This window comes from Leuresthes tenuis, unplaced genomic scaffold (genome assembly GCF_036924035.1).
Source record: "Leuresthes tenuis unplaced genomic scaffold, fLeuTen1.0.hap1 SCAF_10, whole genome shotgun sequence".
Classification (NCBI taxonomy): Eukaryota; Metazoa; Chordata; class Actinopteri; order Atheriniformes; family Atherinopsidae; genus Leuresthes; species Leuresthes tenuis.
Genome location: NW_027325364.1, coordinates 6,901,439 through 6,921,908, shown reverse-complemented (window position 1 = coordinate 6,921,908; position 20,470 = coordinate 6,901,439). Strand labels below are relative to the sequence as shown.

General features: G+C 37.3%; 1 protein-coding gene across 1 annotated transcript; it reads left to right on the top strand.

Moving 5' to 3' along the window:
- Window positions 1–15,979: 15,979 nt before the first annotated feature.
- LOC140316057 (alpha-1A adrenergic receptor) lies at window positions 15,980–19,917 on the top strand. The gene is made up of 2 exons (XM_072393741.1): window positions 15,980–16,182; window positions 18,628–19,917. The coding sequence occupies exon 2, from the start codon at window positions 18,662–18,664 to the stop codon at window positions 19,697–19,699; it is 1,038 nt and encodes a 345-aa protein (XP_072249842.1). The 5' UTR covers window positions 15,980–16,182; window positions 18,628–18,661; the 3' UTR covers window positions 19,700–19,917.
- Window positions 19,918–20,470: the final 553 nt, after the last annotated feature.

The following is a 20,470-nucleotide window of genomic DNA, read 5'->3' as shown; positions in this document are numbered from 1 at the left end:
AGTGAATCATACAGAATGTCAAGAGTCACAAAGACACATAATTCATTTCTATTAAAAGTGGAAATGATATCTTCTGAATTTCCTTGTTGCCTCTTGAACTAACCTGGTCTCATGGGAGTTTGTGTGCAGATCTGAGGGGGTAATCTATTTGAATTGATCACATCATAGAAAATACACATTTTTCTTTACTGTTTTCTTAAATGTTTTTGTGAAACTGACAGATGTGTGATGTCTCAATCTCATGCCAAACAAAACCATAGCTGAGAGTGCAGCACTCTAATGTGGGAACACTCATGTGAGTCATATTTCTCTTCTGCAGCTTGAAGAGGTGGCACTTTGCAGAACGTTGTTACGAGTTACAAGGAAGAGTATGGACAAATTACCCAGATTCTTTCTTTCTTTTTTTCCCTGCATCTTCAGTTTGAAACATAATCATTCATTTTCAGAGCTTCAATCTTTACTAAATTTAAATTAATACTTTAGTTTTTTTGTTATTACTTTAAGGATCCAGGGAGGTTTTGGATCACGTGATCCAGTTCATTTTGTCAGTGGTCAATGCAAACAATACATTTGTGACAACGGTCACTCGACAGTTTTGGTTGGTTCAATAAGAAAATTCTGTGCTGGTGTTCTTCTCTGCAATCCTTGCATTGGTGTGAGGTTGGGCACATTTTGGATGATATGATGTCAAAAACTTATGTTCACGTTGTCTCTTTGCTACACTTGAAGAGAGAACACGTAACTCGGATGTTGGTGTGAGAGAAGATGAATATGATTCAGAAACAATGACAAGGTTATGCTTCCTCACACAGTCACTCCAGGAAAACCTTCAGTGTTGCACTTGAACGTTGAAATTACGCTTCCATAAATAGTTGCATATAATAACGTGAGAAAATGATAGCGAGATGGAGAGCTGCAGTTTCTGGTTCCATCCCCCACACAGCTGACCAGTCATGTCTCTAAGTGGGTGTGAATGACAGACTAGAAGCATTCTTTGAGTTATCAAATGGTATGCAGGTAAAGCTGGTTATGCAACAGTATACAAAAGTATTAGCAGCCTTGGTCAAAATCACTGAGCTGTGTTAAAGCTTATATGAACTAAAATTAAATATAGCCTTTCCAATTTCAATGCAATGTGTGTTGTGTTTGTCCAGCACCATTTCAGAGTGAAAAAAGACATAAATCAAGGTCCCAGAACAAAGTTATTTGATTAGCGCTACAGCTTTCTCTAGTTCCCGTATGGTAGCTGGTCTTGGCTTTAGAGATAAGGTAAGAAGTTCCAACATCCAGGGGGAGTTCGGAGCCTAGAGTAGAGCTGCTGCACCATCATTTCAAACGAAGTCTGTTGATGTATTTGGGCCGCTGATTAGGATGCCTCCAGGGCACCCTCTTTTGAAGGGTTTTCTGGGCATGCCCATCTGGGAGGATCCCCAAGGTAGTCCCAGAATTTGCTTGAAGGGTTATGTATATTAAATATAGCATTTCCATGAAAATTGTAATACTCTGCTGCAACTCACCACAACTCAGCCTTGGATAAGTGGATGGAAATGGATGGATGATTATTGATTGTTCTCAATCATCATTACTAAAGGCCAAATTTGAAAGAAGAAGGTGAAGTGTTCAGCTTTTGTTCATCAAAGTTTGTAATGTATTTAAAAGATGGCAGCCAACACTGCAGGAACAGTGGAGGCCAAGCTGAAATCTGAAAAAACATTCAAAGTCCAAGTTGGTGAAATGAAACCCATCGTTTAATTGTAAAAGACCTTTAAGATTTTAGAGACTCTGGAGTGGTTGTGTCCTGCTATTCTGTTTCAACAACAACTGCAGAAATAAGACTTTCAATGACTTTGTGGAACACCCTCATGTTAACAAGCCTGTTGTGTTTGATCCTGTTGGCTGATAAATCTGTATCACTCACAGGGTTAAAATACAATTTTTAGGATGTAATGACCAAGGTTATGTTTGGAAAAAGGGCTTCACAATTTAACGTAAAGAACACCCCTCTAACAGAGCAGCTAAAATCATTTCTGTCAGTAGCTTTCGGACAACAGAAACATATAAGAGTAAGTTGTAGAACTTCACTTACTCTAAGCTACCTAATGCAATATTCTTCAAATGAGCAGATTTGTTTTAGAAGGCTGGTGCTTTTTGTAGTTGTTGCTGAGTCTGATATATTCCACATTTTATTATGTCTTATCTTGTACACTTCTTACCAGCTGTATCCTCTCACACTGACACCTACAAAACTAAAATTAGTCAGCACAGTAATCAATAATCACCATCAGATTTTTGGAGTACTGCACAATGCTAACACCAACTGAGAGTGTGCGCTTGCAAGAAAGAGCAAATACTTGTGCTTTTATATCAGTGAGGTTGAGACAGCTTGGGTAACAATATGAAATTCTGTATTAGTTCCATTTTCTTTTGATATGCTAATTTTGATCATTGTGCTTCTTGGAGCACAAGCCACTTTCTAATTTTCTGAATTTCTTCTGGGATTTAAAGAAATTGCTCTTCTGAAGTAAACCTTTCTGCAACAAACATGGTACTGTGACATTCAGATAAAGACACATCTGTGTCACAACGCAGCCACAATGAAGTAAAACCAGTACTATCCTTTATAGTTTTAATTCAGCATGTTGTTAAATGTATAATACAGTCAAGTTTAGTATTTGAGCTGCAGCCATCAGTTTTTCATTTCTTTTCTTAGAGCAAGTATTATAAAATAACTGGTTGACTGACAGAGAGCTGTGCACATCAACACAGCAGTAAACTATCAATCCACCCTAACCATTGGATAACTTTTTTAATTGAGATTTTGCTGTGCTAAACACAGCATTAGACTTGTGACCATAAACTTGTAACATTCATTTTCTCATAAACTATTGTTACTGTGACGAATGAGGGATTTTTTGTGTACTATTACTTGTACTTTTTTTACTATATTTATTTGAACTAGGATTTTACTTTTAATTAAACATGTTAACTGTAAGGTTTTTCTCTCGGCCAAAATTTAAATAACCTTTGCTGCAGGGTGTTGTAATAAGTTAAAAGAAAAAGAAGAAGGGTATTTCAGGAAATGAAATGGTGCTATACGGAAATGTTCTTTTTACTAAAAAAAACCCCACTAAAACTCGTTAATATCTGGCTTCTGAGAGCAGTAGAAAAGTGCTTAATTGGTATTTAGTTCTGCATCAAATTATGTAGCTGTGGATGTTCACTGGCTCCAGCAGATGAGTAGAGATGGGAGCACAACACCCTGGGGAATGCATTCATTTTCAATGAGGGTGAAGACCTCTGGGCTGCAAAAGTGGCTTTTTCTTTACAGCAATGCATTTACCAACCGTAACATTCACACGGAAGCTATGAAACTGACAGCAACAAGTAGACAAAGACTAGATTGAATAATTACACTTGGCTGCAAATCATTAGGCAGGCCACCCTCATTCCTGCTGTGTGGGGTTGTCTTTCACAGTCCAGTTAAAAACGTATAAACTATCACATAAGTTCATGCTTATCAGAAACTAGTCCACCCCGGACCGAAGGACACACTGTAAAGCCATTCTTTCATGTTTCTGTTGCTCACAGGAGTGTTCACTGGGAGATTTTGGTAGTTTATTATAGCCCTCAGCACATTGGGAGTAAACACTTAATGGAACACTAAATGGAAAAAGATTTAATCGGCTTGTTTTAGCAGGTGTAACTGTGTTTTTTAAAAAAATAGCTTGGAGAAACAATGGTATTATATTGTTTTTACACTAACTATAGCTGGGTTTTCTAAATGTGGGCTCTGGTTTACTATGTTTGACTGGAAGACACAGCGTCTTAAAAATAAACAAGCAAATAATTGAATAAAAGAACTATTAAATTAAATCTTCTTTCTTTTCGTCCATGAGATGTTGCTGTCTCACAGCCTCCACATGAGACTATAAACGTGCTTCTGTAAAGAAAATATGTGCTACGTCTGAATTAAAATACTATGGCTATTGTTAATAAAAAAGCCAACTTTAATTGTATTTCATTACCTGAAAAGGTTCGTTGTAAAGAATCTATTCTTTTCTTTGGACATCTATATTGGAACTGTATGGAACTGCTCAGAAATAAATGTGAGCATGAAGCAGATTTTTAACAACAGCAAGTTTACACAACCAGGACACTCTTAATACTGTAACTTTCAAATCTGAGCTTTGAACTGCACCTTCACATCATCTGCTGGGATTTGGCTTTTGACAAATTTTGTTGTTAATGTTTCAGGCAAACCTGAACAGTCAGGAAAGGCTCTCAACCTCATTTAACTTTATGCTCAGCATTTCTGCTCAAACATTTCTGCTCAGCATCTATACTCTGTCAGGGGACAAAGGTCAGAATTTAAACCTCTGCACATTACGTCTGCAGCAGCTTTGGTCAACTTGAAGAATACTTGAAAAGACCCACAAGGAGGAAAACATTTAGGAGAAGATGGTGGGTGGAGTTAACAGAAAATGACTGGATTTAATATTTATTTTGGTTTAATCCTGTGGTTCAATTGAGACTGAAATCAACAGCAACACATTTCAAGATGTAAATCAGAGTAGCTGCACAGAGAAAAGTGTTGAGAAATGTTTTGCCAATAATTAAAAGAGCTAACGGTACAAACAAATGCGTTTCACACAGGAATGCGTCCTGTTTGTCACTTTATACATTCAATTTAAAAAGATCTTTTTGCCTTATATGTGGCCAAACACCTTCTTTTATTCTTTTTTACCTGAATGTGCTTGTTTCTTTCCAGTTCTGAAAACGTTTCCTTTCAATTCCACATGAACAAGCACAGATGCTTCAGTTTTCCTTCCTGACAAACAATCTTTATTTGACCTTCTCTGCATGTCACCTGCCTGCTTGCTTTTACTTCCCATTTCTTCCACTTTCTGTCCAACCCTGTTACTACAAAGTTACTTACACCGACACAACTTGTCTGCAAGATGAAGATAGTCAATTGGCCATTTTCACCGGAAACAGAAGTTAATCCTTTAATCCAAGCTGTGTCCAACGAAAATTCCTTTAATTACCTGGTGCAAACTATCACTGACGGCTAGTACTTAGCTCGTTGTCAAGTCGTGACAAGATTAATCCACCTCTTCTTTATCTCATCATCTCATCTGCAAGAAGCCAAAGGTGCTCTTGAACGTAAGGCATCTAGGGAAGATGTTAGAGAGCAATGCAAATAAGAAATGACTTCATGATGATTCACAATGAATGAAACACTCCTGACTTTTTATGAAGCCGAAATTGATATTGAAATAAATTTACTTCAAATTCAGTTTACTTATATTTCACCAAGTTACCACAGTAGTCACATCAAGGCACTTTAAACATACCCACCAATGTAATCAATATATAATGCAGTCTGACTAAATCGGTTTTGCTATTTCACTTAATGACTTTTAGATGCTAATATGACAAACTATCCAACCCGTCTAGTCCTAAACTTAAGAGATTGTAATATTTAAAATTTCTCTTACAATCTTTGGCTTAAAAAAGAAAGTTTAAAATAAAAGACACAAAAGAAAACAGTGCTTCAGCATATAGAATCTCATTGTCAATCCTTCTTGTTTTATTTGTCCATAGTCGCACAAACTGTATTTGTTAAACGCTATTAAACTTGAAATGTGTTCAACAGTCTCACAGCAATTCATGAAACTCACAGAATGTAATGTATTGGTTGGTGTATTGCAACACAGCAGTTCCCCCCGCGAATATGGACTCAAGTATCTACAAATCTTAAAACTGTCACATAAAGATTGCTGAAAAGTTTCAGTGGTAAAAATGAAAATGGGGTTTTAGACAAAGAACCAAGTAGGTCTTTCCTTGGCTAAGGTGACCAGATTTCTGAAATGAAAATCGGGGACATTTTCATTGCAGTGGTGAAAAATCATCAAATATCACCATTATGAAATAAAAAACAGGGACAAGTACTTTTTCATGTAACTTAACCAGCTTTTATTACACAAAAGGTGGCAATAAAAAAAAAGAGTGACATTACAGTTATCTCCTCATTCATCCACCTCCACCTCAGGAGCCTGGGTAGAATAAGAGCAGAGGAGAACATGAGAAAAACATGTCATCACCTGCTAATCTCATGCAGATATGAAAACAGTGTCATAATGTTAACGTTCACTGACTTTTATAACATTACATTTTCAATTCAGAAAAACAGTTCACACACACACACAGCCATGTCTACTGCCAGTTCACACAAAATAAATAAGTTAATACACAACATATCATTTATCGCAGCTGCTGGTCTCCTTTTCTTTCCTTTTTGCCGCCTCTGATTGTTGTTGTTGACGCTGCTGCGTCATATGACGTCGTCTCTGGCGATGCGTTAAAAGGCTACCGTAATAACTGCTGTTACTTTGAGTCTTGTAAGGATCAGGCACCCAAACTATCTGGTTAGGTTTAGGAGATAAAAACAAACTGTTAGCATGAATAGATCATTGTTTGCTCTAAACAGACCCTCTCACAATGTCTTAAACAAGGTAAAAATCTTGTTTTTCTGTCTTACACTGTGACATTTTCGTCTGTAAAATACAGAAAAGTGGTTCAACCAGGCACAAAAGAAACCTTGTGAAAGCCATTACTTCTGAGTGTCATGGGTAACGGTGACAATATGCTCAGAGCAGCTGAGCTGCTTTATCTCAACAAAAGATGTGATTAAACTGTCAACAAATCACATTCAGTCGCATGTGTGAATTTAAATGTATATTCAAATGGCATCTTTAAATGTCTATTTTTGTGTAAATATAATGCTGCACATTCATGTGTGACATACCCACTCCAAGTTGAAATATAGCTGCTGATTGCGGTAGCAGTATAACTGTTTCTCTTCTTTATTTAAACTATTACGTTTAAATGCCAGTTTTTTTTCTTCCATGTCCGTGATTCTTTAAGAGTAGGCCAAACGAACGGCTTAATGATGCTGGAATACAAGGTGCTCTCCTTAAACCTAATAGGCACTTCATGTTGAGCCTGCATTAATGAAATTCAAACTGACATTTCAACTCGACACCAATATTATTAGGGCTGCTGTTATTTCAGTGTGCCTGCTTGACTTTTAAATTAAATATCTAATGAACCGACAGAGCAGGTTTTCTCCCCTCTGTGTACGGTGAGGCAGCGTGGAGGGAGAATTCATTTGCTCTGAGCTTTCTGTGAAGGAGAAACAATCGCAGCACACAATGTTGCACAGTGGTGGATAGAAAACAAATCCTTTTTCTCAAGTTGTGATTTTCTAATCTTTCAGGGAAGAATGAGAACTGCTGAGGCTGCTGTGTTAGTTCTGAATTTCATTGTGATTGATTGAAATATTTGTCTTCAACAGATGTTCTGACTGGAATGTTATGTTATGGCTGAAATCAAACATGTTGTGTGGGAGTTCCTTCAGAAACCATTTGCAAACCCACAGTTTTTTTTACAATATTAATCCTTTAGGTCCACATTTCTACAAATATTTTTGAAGAAAGGGCTTCTCTAAAATAAAGGCAGGCAACATAGTTTTTGTCAAGGCTTCAGTTTGAATATTTTAATTAACTTTGAGTTGTACTGTTTCATTATTTAACAACAGGAATAAGAAGGAAAAGTGTTTAGTTCTATCAGAACTGCAGAATATTTCTTTATTAGAAAAAAAGCTTTTTAAAGGCTTTGGCAATAGTTTGGTTTTGCTTCTGCCTCCACTTCAACATATAAATAAACATATAATAAGCACAGTTAATCAAATCAGCTATCAATTACAACTTTTTTGGAAGTGGGTATCCTTTCTCAGCCACATCAGTGCAACTCAGTCTTACAGCACAATGTAAAATAGTCAGAAAAATGTAATCTAGCGATTCATGCCCACAGACAGGCTTTTCACAGTTTGTTCGTGCAACTGGACATGACAATAACTACACAGAGGAACACAGGTTCAGTACATTTTGTGAAATAATAGTGAAATGATGTCCGATCACATTTAGCTGTCTGCATTTGGAGGTCTGACAAGTTGAGGGATGGAGCTGCACACGACACATGACTCCTTCCCAACCACTGAAGTTTTAAAGTAAATTCACTTTTAGGCTTAAGTTTGTTTATCCTTGAACTTTCTGAAAATGTTTTAATTGTTTTGCACATTACAAACTATTGGATAAAGGGAAAGTAAAAAAATTTTAAACCTGGACCTTATTTCTAGCTGTATATACGTTAATTTACTCATTGATAACATTTTGGTGTCACTCGTCGTTGGAGTGGTTCGGACGCTAATTAGGTCATTCGAGAGCCGCGTATATAACGGGAGTGAACGGGGCAAGGCCAGTGCAGGCACGAAACTCCTTCATTTCACCAATGTCTTAATATGAATTGTCAGTACTATTGCCCTGTGAGTTCAGAGTTGCCTGTTGTTGTTGTACTGGCGATTTGTATTAAAGTATTGGTGAAATGAAGGAGTTTTCGAGTTTCAGAACTCGTTATCAATGGGTAAACGTATAAACAGTTAGAAAACGGAACTTTCCCTTTGAGGTTAGGAAAACATAATGTATTGAAACAGACTCTGTAATGATGTATGGCATGAAATTGTCCTTGTCCTGGATCACTGCTTGCCAAGTTTTTCCCACATGGCTAAACACACAAAACATGTTGGATACACAAACCACATGTAGGCTTTTTTTGGGGAAAATGTCTGAAAGCTCCTCAAGTGTTTGTGCATAAGAACATGATGTACCAGGTTTCTTTCTTCATCGCTTTAAAATCTGTATGTGAAAAGCAATTTTTTTTGCATTTATACTGTGTTCAATGATGAAAGAGCTGATCCATTTGCTGTTGAAGAGCACAGGGCATCTAAAGACAGCAAATTGACATACTAACAATGAGTGAGTCCCATCAGTCTTTTACCATCTGATGGAAGAGACTTGTGGGGAAGAAAGTGTGCAGGCTGGAGAACCATCAGAGTATGCATTCACATAAGATCTTAGCCCTGACACAACTCCTAAATGGGAGTAAAAAGCCCCTCACTCATACTTTTCATCCTGGGCTTTCATTCAAATAGATGCTGAGAGAAACTTCAGATAAAGAACTGGAGACCACTCTGCTCAGAAAGGGTTGAGGATGAAACAAACAGGTGGAAATACACACACATACAGATTGTATGGTTACTTTGTTATTGTTTGTTAAAACTGCATTAGTCTAAAATACTGACACAACAACAAATATCGACCATGGCTGACAGAGAGCAGGTCTCAGGCATTGTTTTCCACACAACTTTAGACAGTCTGATTGATATAAAGACTGTGCTTTCTGCTCAACATAACAAAACATTCGTTTGAAAGTGATGGAAATTGTGGAGTCTTATTAGCTATATTTGTTGAGTTTAAAGGAAAATACATAACTTCCTTCACTAAGTATTTTCCACCACTGGCAGCATGTTGGATGATTCTGCTGGTGATCATCACTGTGAGATCCTTCAAGTAAATGTCATTTAAAATGATTTATTCATTCTATAGGTTGTTGTAATTCATTCAAAGGTCAAATTTACATTTTTCAAGTGTGCTTAAAAGCAATTAACAGATGCCAATTTGCATATATATATATATTTTTTATTTTTTTATTTTTTCCTGCTGTAATTCCTCGTGTCTATAAAAGCATAAAAATCAGATGGGGAGCAGGTAGAAGAAACATGAGGGACAAATGCTTAGATGGCTTGATACTATTGCAAGTGTCCAAGAGCAACATGAACAGGGGAGTATATATACTGAGTGAGTTAGAATGATTAGAACCAGCTGAAGATAGCAGGAACAAATCTGTGGGGTAATCAACCAAACAAAACAGATATGGAGCAGGAAGCAAGACTAACAAGATAAAAAACACTAAGAGAACAGACAATTTCAAAGTAACAGTAACACAGATGTTCTTAGACTTAGGAGTTACCTTTGGTGACACTATTTTAAAACGTCTTTCCCAATTTAGAAAGTTTGGAGCCTCATTCACCCTCAGGATGTTTTGTAATCCTGACCTCAGGTCGGGAAATACTTTTTTATATTATTTATGGGAAATATTTGATGTTTTCTGACTTCATTGATCACACATGAAGATGATAGAAGTGCTAAGAAGTAGAAAATATATCATTCCACGTGCATATATATATATTTATTTCTTTATTTCAGAATGTTTTATCATCTAGAAAGAGTTTTTAACTGCACACCAGGGTTACAGTTTTGTATTGCAGATTTGTGGTATGCATGTACTGAGGTTACACTGATATTAAAACCTGGGGCCAGATGCATAAACAATGCATACAAAAGCCATGAATAGAAAATAAATTAATAGAAAAATGTGTGGTGAGAAAGTGTGCTTGCATTTTTTAGACCATACATATACACATTTTACAGTAATGTAACCCTGATGTGAGATGGAAATGGGAAAAATAAGCAATCTAAATTACTATTAAGCAAACATTTTTCTCCCTGACTCTGACTTTTTTACTTCTCTCACTGAACCTAAAAAGTGCATCTCTTTGAATAGATAAGAGATGTATATAAAATGTCATGAATAGTGTGTTTGGTAGTTCTGAGTCAACACTACGCATCCTGTCTTTAAATTCTTACGATTTAAGATGCAAAAGGTTCAATATTTTACAGCAGCAATAAACTCTCCTCAGACCCTCAGCTTCTCTCTGCCTATCCCTGTTTCTCTGAGCCCAGCTCTGTTCTGCTGTTGCCTTCTCCTAATTTCACCATTATGAAACCTTTTCATCATAACTTTGCTCCTTTCATATCGAGACTTTCTCAAATTGCCTTTGTATCACTGGAACATTCTACTCACAATACTTGGTGTTTATTTCCCTGGAAAATTACCAGATTTCTCTATTTCTTTTCTGTGCAAATTTGACCTGAATCAAACTATATCTACAGTGCATGTTATAGGCTTTCTTAACAGCTCAGGTGCAGAAGGTTTCTAAATAAGAAACTCTTCCCATGTTTCTTGAAGGTTGCATGAAGAAGCGAGTTTCCTCTGCCTCCCCTGTTGTGCTGTTACTCATGATTCCAACCAGCGTCACCTGATTTGCCATCTCTCATGCCATATAGTGCCAAAAATTAGAAACAAATAAACAAACAAAAAAAGGAATCTGAAAGGGAATGCAACTGAAAAATAAAGATGGGTATGACATACAAATTCTGGAGAAAAAGCCAAATATATGAAAAAAAATTAATGTATATATGTATCAATTTTAATAAACTTTTACTGCACTGCAATATTTCTTTCAAATAAACAAACATTTTGGCCCATATTTAGTTCCATATACGTGGCAGATTAGATGAGTGTCCGTATCCGTTCATGGTAAAAAGTGGGTGCAGTCAAACTCATGGACATACTTATTGTTTTATTATGATTAAATGGGAAAAGAAAAGTCATATGTATGTACATATCTGGCACAAAGAATACTTATGCATAACTATTCCTTTGTGCACATGCATCTGTCTCCAGCTATCTAACAGTATAGGCTCTCCTTATACTTCCAAAACAGCTCTGGCTTGTCAAGGCATAGACACAGGATATCTAGTGGTGTCCTGTGATGTCTAGCACCAAGACATTGGCAGCTGATCCTTCGCACTCTGTGGATAAAACACATTTGCATCCAGCAGATGCCTGATCAGATATGTAGGAATCATCATCACGTTGGGATTTTTCATTGTGTCCTTTCTTCATGAGCAGTTTTTAAGTGTGGCAGGGCACATCTTGCTATTGGGTGAGGGAAATGTGTTTGATCTGTATGTGACATTCCTCCATATGAATGTCAGGTCTCAAGTAGAACATTTAATTTCAATTAGATAAATGTCATACACTTCAACTTTCCATGACTTTACTGCTGTGGATGATCAGCATAGATACCTACTTCATAGTACTTAGTGTACCTATTGGATGTTGTATGCAATATGCAGCTGTTGCTCAGACAAATGTTCCAGCTTGGACAATAACATAAAATCAAGGACGACAACAACAAAGAGGCGCCTTAAATGCATTTCATGATTAATTTATGTTCCATGAATAAACATGAATGACATCCCAGTTGTTGGTACTGCTGTTATCATTAATACTAACAAGTCACAGAACCCAGTAATAATGCTTTCTCCAGAACAAATCGATCCTCCTTTTAACTGTTCCATGAGATGAGGATACTATCAATAGACTGACTCAAAGCTGACCTTCAAACTGTTGCTGCCCAGTTAAAACTACATTGGCGACATCTGTTGATATTCTCCCCAAGGGTCAGTTGAAAAATCTCGCACTTGCGATTTTGAACATTTAAATGCACATTCACAGGCTGAAGTGAGTAAATAAGTGTCACATCAGAAAAAATGTCACTCACACTGTGCTTCTAAGCCACCTGGTGACACACTTTTCCTGATGACACTTTGAAGTGCTATTTAGAGCTGAGTTATCTCACAATCCTCTGTCAGCCTGTGCATAAACAGGGCTGACATTATCAACAGACATGAAGTTAAAAACAAAAAAATTAAGACAGCATTCACAGATGGTTGGATAAGAACATTAACTGATAAAAAGAAATTGATGATATGATATTATAAGATTCTTCAATGTAGGAACATCTTTAACTGCATTAACTCCTCTCAACTCCTGGATATATAAGTTGACATTGATTTGCATCTGTGATCCTGCTTGTGTGATCTCATTTGTTCCTACAAATGATCTGAGCATCTGGCACAGCTGTTAATTTTGAAATAAATAAAGGCACAAAAGGAATCACAAACAGATAAACTAATTTTGAGATGCTTCCAAGGGACTGTAACATCCCTGACGATGGTTTCCAGGACCTACACCTGATGATGAAGGATTAACGGAATGGAGGAAGGATGAGTAGACAAGCAGAAGTGTTCAAAGAGATCATTTCTATGTTGTTACAGTTTATTCATGTAGTGCATAAAGCTGTGTGTCTTTCTACAAACCAGAAAAATTGTAAATGTCTGACACACAGGAATAAAAAGCCCCTCACTAAGACTTCTCATCCTGGGATCTCATTTAAAAGATGCAGAGAAAAACTTCAGATAAAGAACATTAAAATGGATGATAGAATTTACCTTCAATCTAGATACCATAGAGTATTGGTCATGGAAAAAAAAAATCAGTGAAAAGATATTAAAACAAAGCAGTTGAACGTTTTCATGTCCATGTCCAGCTAAACGAGGCCCTTGAAACCAACTCCCCTCGCTGTGATTTGAAGTATTGGACTGAAGCCACCCGCTGCTACTCCTGGATTAAGGATTACCACGGGATTACAGTTTTATGCTGTTTCCACTGCAGGGCTTGAGCCAAAACCTGCAGATAAATGATACCACTACAATCAGGTGTTGTTTACTATTCCTCAGATGAAACGGCTAAGCCAGAGAGTTTCTGTTTCTTCTTGAAAAGCAGAAGATTAAAGATTGTTATGAGAAGAAGACTCCAGATATTAAAGAGAAGCAGAAAGATGGCATCTGACTGCACCAAATGACCTTACAACTATCATCTTTCAGAGTGGTAGAGGATTTAGAAAACATGTAAAAATATGAATATCCACTTTTCTTTCTTTTTTCTTTTATTAGGATTGTAGCTCCAAAGGAGTTTTTTATGTACATCTGTTGGCTGCACATGGATCTGGTTAAGCTGCAATATAGATGATCAGCCCCTCGTTAACTTTCTGATTCCATGGTGCCCTCACCTTTGTTGACCTCTCCTGGACTTAAAAACACCAGTGTTTTTAGGAAAGATCGACACTTCCTGAGACTTCCTAAGAAGCATCCTAAGAGGAAAGCTGCTGGTAAACTTCTAATCAGTTCTACTGTTGAACTGCACAAAGAAACACTGGCTTGCATTTCCCCTTCGTAAAGGACTTGTACAACTCAACATCCAGGAGGACACCTCACACCTAGTTTACACCTATTTGAACTTGCAGGCACTACAGGTCCATTGATCTTGGAAACAAAGACCTGTGCCAAAATTGAATTGACAATAACCTGGTGCGCCAGGTGCTTCTGCGTCGTTTCAGCTGGTCATCCTTCACACAACTCTTATAACTTCCACAAGTGACACATTTAAAGCAGGTTCATCTATACGGGCTCCGTACAATCCATCAAAGCCCAAGAAGGAACAAGTGATGTTATGTTACCAAAACATCAAATACTCATTAAAAGTGAACAGATAACTTTAAACTCTGGATTTATTTTTGGGTAGGAATTTGCTCTTCCTCTAGTTTAGTTCCCGCTGTGTAGTGATATAATTTTCTCAGTAGCTACATCTGCTGTTTAGAATGAGGAATACAGTAAGTCCAGTGTGTCTCAAGGCATAAATGATTATGGCGACGTGTTGATGTCCCAATTACCTTGTGCAATGACCAATGCAAAAAGCATATTCATGACTTGAGTGCACAGCATATCCCAAATAGCATTAAATTATGTCTATAGCTTACATTTAAATTATATCCGCATCCATTTAAAAAATGTTTTTAAATGAAAGTCATTGAACAATGATTTAAAAGATGATTAAATAAAAGATAAATTAAGACATTTTCAAGCCCACATATTTGTTTGCATCTGGTTTGCATTTAAATTTTTGTCCTTTTTGTCACAAAGAAGGTTTAAATCAGCCAGTGTCCCATCTGATTGTCTTTCATGAATCAAAAGTACGCCTGCAACACATTAATAAGATACACAATCATAAATCATCAGACCTACTCATGCCACAACATTGAAGTGATGATATCAGTCAGGCTATTATTTTACTCACTCACACACACAGATCTTTTTTCCTCCTGGCTTTCCTTCCAGCTTCCGCCGAGGCAGCAGGGTTGCTTTGAGCCAATATTAAATATAAAAATCCTGGTACAAGTTTAGGATTATAGTCTGTTCTCTTTGTTATAAATTTGCAGCTGCGTGATCATGATTAGTCATGTTTATATCCTTTGCTGACCTTATCTCACCTCTTTTTAAACATGTGGCTGCAATTTAAAACACGTTTTAAGAGAAGATCAAATTTGTGTTTCTACATTTGGAATGTTGGTTTTGTATTGTATCTAATTAAACAAGATTTGAAGTATTTGTAATGATTTCTCACTGCATTTTGGTTTTAAGTGAGAACAAAAAATAGAATTTCAGTATTATTGTTAATTTATGCAATCTGCACTCTGTTAAGATTCACTTGAGACCCCACAGAGAAAAAAAATACCTCACTGGCCTGTAATCAGTTCCTTATATCTCTTGACTTCTTAATTTGCACCTTTCTTTCTGGAAATCCAACCATTTCCAACTTCTGTTGTTACCTTCCAAGTCTGACTCATAATAAAGGATCAAAACTTACATTATCAAACTCCACTATAAATGGGCAACAGACAAAGCAGGATGCACCTTAAAAGGCTCTCATCTGAAGACTGAAGATGCTTCCAAATGTTCTCATTTCTGGGACTTTGGAATAAAAATTGGATGCCTGGTTGACTGGATGGTAATCTAGTATTGCAACTGTCAAAAAAAAGATATTTAACAAAGAGGACCTGGTGATGTGCCTCACAACTTTAAACCTAAAGGTGGTCAAATGGAACCAAACCCCCTTCATGTTGCAGCAATGACTTTGGCTGAGGAAGCATGCTATGTTCTATTGAACAGGCTAGGTGTGAAATTAAGAATCAGTGAAATAGAAGAGAGAAATAATGCAAATTACCCTCTAGCCTGTTGAAGGTTTCTGGGTTAATGATGAAAAATTACGCAATTTCACAATCGGTTGACCACTTGGACACGTTAAGAAGAAACGACAACCACCTCTGCCTTAAATGTCCCTTTCTCCCTGATGTGCAGTTGGCGTCATATCATGGGGGGGTGGACTTCTCTGTCATCAGCATCCTCAGCCAATGGAGAAACCAGCGGAGGAGACACTTAACAGTCTCTCCGGAGCCGTGCGGATCAGAGCGCAGAGTAAGGCGCCATAGATTCTAACCCCCACTTTACGCATGCCAACAGCTGCACATAGGAAATTCACTTCTTATCCTGGACCCTTCTACTTCAGCTTCTTTATTTTCGTCTTGAGGACTGCTTGGTGTATGAAACGGCTATGGAAGTCTGCTGAGTGGATTTACATCAGTGAAATGCATACTGCTGGCATCTCCTGGTATCCTGAAGGAATTTCAAACTAGAAGTGAGTAGAGTTTAATATGGTACCCATTATCTGACCGAGAAACTGTTTTTTTTTTTTAAACTGATGTACTTGAAAGAAATACAGTAGGCCCTGACTTCTTTCAAAAAATAAATTCTTAATAGAAAAGCCTAAAAATGAGTATATTTCAAGAGGTTGTCGCAGAGGACGGCGCTTATCGGTGCGCACTAACGCAGATTATTTCTTTTTGTATTTTTTTTTTTATGGACTTCTCTTTGTATTAAGACGATTAATGGTTGGACATCTGGGGGGGTTTCTGTGTGACTGTGCGCTTTAGATGGATATACAGTGAGGGGAAAAAAAACTTATGGTAGCCGAAAATGAAATAAAATAAAATGAGTGATGGCAGAGTAAGCTGATATTTCTCAATATCTGAAGTTACCGTCGCGTGTTTGTATAATTTACATATTAACTTGTGGTGAAATCTTCAGAGTTTAGGTTTTTAATCAATGTTTCCAAATAAAAATGCGCTCTCTGTGCGCGCTTGGAAACTCAAACCATTACCAAGTATGGACTGCCGTGCAGGTTTTAGTGACTGAGTGAGGGTCTCGAGGGCATTTATAAGAGAAATCGGACTGAGGGTGTGTACACAAATGAATATATATATATTCATTTTAGGTATTTGATAATTAGGTACTTTGAAACCGTTTTAGATTAAATCTGACTGACTGGCGTAAGCTTAAATTTACTCAGATAAAATACATCTCAAGAATTTGCTGAGAAGGATATCGAAGAACCTGCCTGACCATGGATTAAACAGGCTGCACGCGTCAGCAAGGTTTTGTTTACTACTACAGCTGTTGTTATTTTCTGGCCGGATTATTCCATCATCCCTCTTTGATCTGTTGTTCGTAGTAGGCTATCTATCTATCTATCTATCTATCTATCTATCTATCTATCTATCTATCTATCTATCTATCTATCTATCTATCTATCTATCTATCTATCTATCTATCTATCTATCTATCTATCTATCTATCTATCTATCTATCTATCTATCTATCTATCTATCTATCTATCTATCTATCTATCTATCTATCTATCTATATATCTATCTATCTATCTATCTATCTATTACCCCACAGATTTGTACCCACATGTGTACCCACATGACCTCCCATGAACAGCTAGATCTTGCTTGTTTGCCAACTGATCTGTTCATTGCGCCTGTGGCGCATCCTTGTATACAACTTTGATGTCGTTTTGCTCTATTGCAACACAAAACTAAAACAAATTTGGATATCTGATCAGTCTAACTGATCACAAAGCTCTAAGAAGTCATTTTCAAAGCACTTTTCACTGAGGAACAACTGAGGGTGATCAGAGACGTTTCACTTTTTCACAAGAATATTGCTTAACTCACAAAAAATATTTTTTAGTGAAATATCCACTTAAGTAATATAACCAAATTATATATATTGTTTCTCTTTTGCATACAGACAGTCAGTTTGAATAAATTTTTCTGCATTTGTTTTTTTTATTTGTTTTTTTTTTCTTATGTTGCAGCAGTTTTTCTATGATTTGTCTGTTTTCTGTGCTACTTCTTTTTCATTATCTTTCATTATACAGAATATTTGCAATTCAAACTATGCGTAGCCTTTTTGTTTTTTTTTGTTTTCAGTATTTTGCCCATACCTCACTGTAGAGCAGAGCAGCTCTGACCAGGAATCAAACTGTGGTTGGTGTGATTATGCTGTATTTTCATCGTTGAGCCACCAGGTGTTCCTCACAACACTATCAGTCTGACAAATAACTGGATAAAAGTGTTTTTTAACCAAAAAGCTCAATTTGAAGTGAGGTGGACATGAAAGTCGAATGACAGGAACCGGACATCTAATGGGTGGATGTTGAATGACAGTGACAGCAGAGATAATTTAAAAATGCAGGGCAGAGATGGAGGAATGTGGCAGTTGAAATCATATTGTTTCTAAAACATAAGATATACACAGTTATGATGCAGAATGAACTAGTTAGATGTGCAGTTAAAGGACCAATGTGTAACATGTAGTTGTACAAACTGCAGAGTGGGAAAAAAACATCACCTATCCCAAATTACAGTGGTTGTGAAAAACATAAAAAGCCTGCTCTGGAACCAGCATTTGGTTTGTTTGCTCTGGGCTACTGTACAGTGCAGCAAAAAACACAACCATTCATGTTGCAGGCATGTCTACACCAATGGAAACATTGGTATGAATTGATATGTCTTTGAAAAGTTAAACAAACTGGTTAAAATGTTTCCGGAATAGTACATTACTTAGTAAAAGATAGTTATAGTTAACCTCAAGAATACTGGATGAAGTTGCTGTTGTATTCAATCTCAAAATGCTTTGTGTTGTTTGATTTCTATCCTCTATCCTCTTCTTCTGTCCTCATTTTCTATACAAACAACTGAGGCCTGATATCTTTATCTGTTTGTGTTTTTATTAGGTAATGAAGTGAATGTGTGGCATCAGTTTATCCAATGATTGAGGCCAGTACACCGACCATGTTGGACAGAAGTGAGCCAGCACACTGCACTGTGTGCTGCTGCACTCTGGCTAACAAAATCCTGATGGTACTCTTCATGGTGCTGCTGATATTTGCCACCTTGTTTGGGAATCTGGTGACTCTGGCTGTGGTCCTTGGGACCAAACACTTCCACACTCCACAGGGCTACCTGAAGGCGTCCCTGGCTGTGGCCGATCTGGCGGTAGGGATATTTGTGGTGCCGCTGTCCGTCTACGCTGAGGTCTATCTTATGGTGGCTGACTCTGCACCAGAGTGGACTTCATACAACTCACAATCAGTGAGTTTCCACCCATGTAACATCATTGGCCCCATCTTTGCTGGTTGCACCTTTGTCTCCATCACAACTATCTTCCTATTGACAATTGAGCGTAGCATTGCAGTGCTGAGGCCGCTGCACAAGGACTCTGTTATTACTCGTAAAAGGACCACAATCCTTATTGTCCTCTCTTGGGTGGGGAGTTTCCTCTTGGCTGTTTCTCCAATGGTCTTCAGCAGTGAGATTGCCCTGGAGTATAACTCCTGCAGCAGGATGTGTAACTATGCCTTAGGGTCCATCGGTGGTGAGTTCCCCAGCCAAGCCTGGAACATCCTCCTCCTCTTCCCCACATTTGACTTCACCCTCCTTGGGGGCACGGTTGTCATTAACATCATCTCTCTGTCCAGCATCAGGCAACACTCAAAACGCAGGAAAACCCTGGCAGAGACAGATTACCAGAGCACGAGCAATCCTTCATTCTCGGACATTAAAGCAGCCAAGACTATTGGAACTCTAACGGTGGCCTTCACTGCATCGTTCACCCCCATCGCTGTCTTCGTGGTCGGGAACGTTTTAGGAAATATATGGTGCAACTTTTCCTTTTTTGCCTTCTGGATTTTGGCCACCAACAGTTGCTGGAATGTTATTATCTACAGTGTGAGGGATCAGAAGTTTAGACTGTGTGCACACAAACTTCTAATGCCTTCCCACAGACAAAACACCACCAAAACTTAAAAACTGCAGAAGACTGAAGACTAATGACAAGCTTGAACAGACTGGATGTTTAGATGTCTGTAGGTCCCACAAGTCTTTTGAACATCACATTGTGAGTCTCATTAAGAGACGTATTGTATCTGCATGTCTTGTGGATTGCTGTTGTAAAACTGCATTTTTTTTTACATCGATATAAAGCATGGAGTGTTTCTGGATCTCATATTTTGGATATAAATATTCCTTTGTGGTCATTTGTCTTGATCTGTGTGATGTTAAATAGCTGAGCCCTGTCTCAGTGTGTAATTGATTAAAACAGATAAAACAACATGTGGTTTTTGTTTCTACACTTTGGCAAAGATATTTGGACGTCATGGCACAAATATTGAGATATATCAAACAATGAGTATTTTTTTAATTATTATAACTATGTTCCAATGTCAGTATAAGGTTAGATACATTGCTGTAGACTCCGATTAATATTTGAAATGTTATGGGAAGTCTTCTGTACATTTTAAAGAAAGTTCAGTTTTTTATGGAGTGCATTTTATATCCAGGACCATTTCAAAACACTTTCTATCAAGGGAGAGAGAGAATTACACAATGACTTCCATGTTTTGTTTTTTTTTTAAAAACATTAAAGAGAACATACTTTCAAAAATAACTTTTTCTGTGCTTGGGTGCTTGTAATTGGTTATCTCAGGTGAGTATATTCATTCGTTTTCCATACCCACTTCATCCTGTGTGAATAATACCATGTTAAAAAATGCTTGACATAACACAACCCTGTTACTT

What these genes read in the sequence shown, in the direction of transcription:
- LOC140316057 (XM_072393741.1), top strand. Translation starts at nt 18,662, where the DNA reads ATGATTGAGGCCAGTACACCGACCATGTTGGACAGAAGTGAGCCAGCA.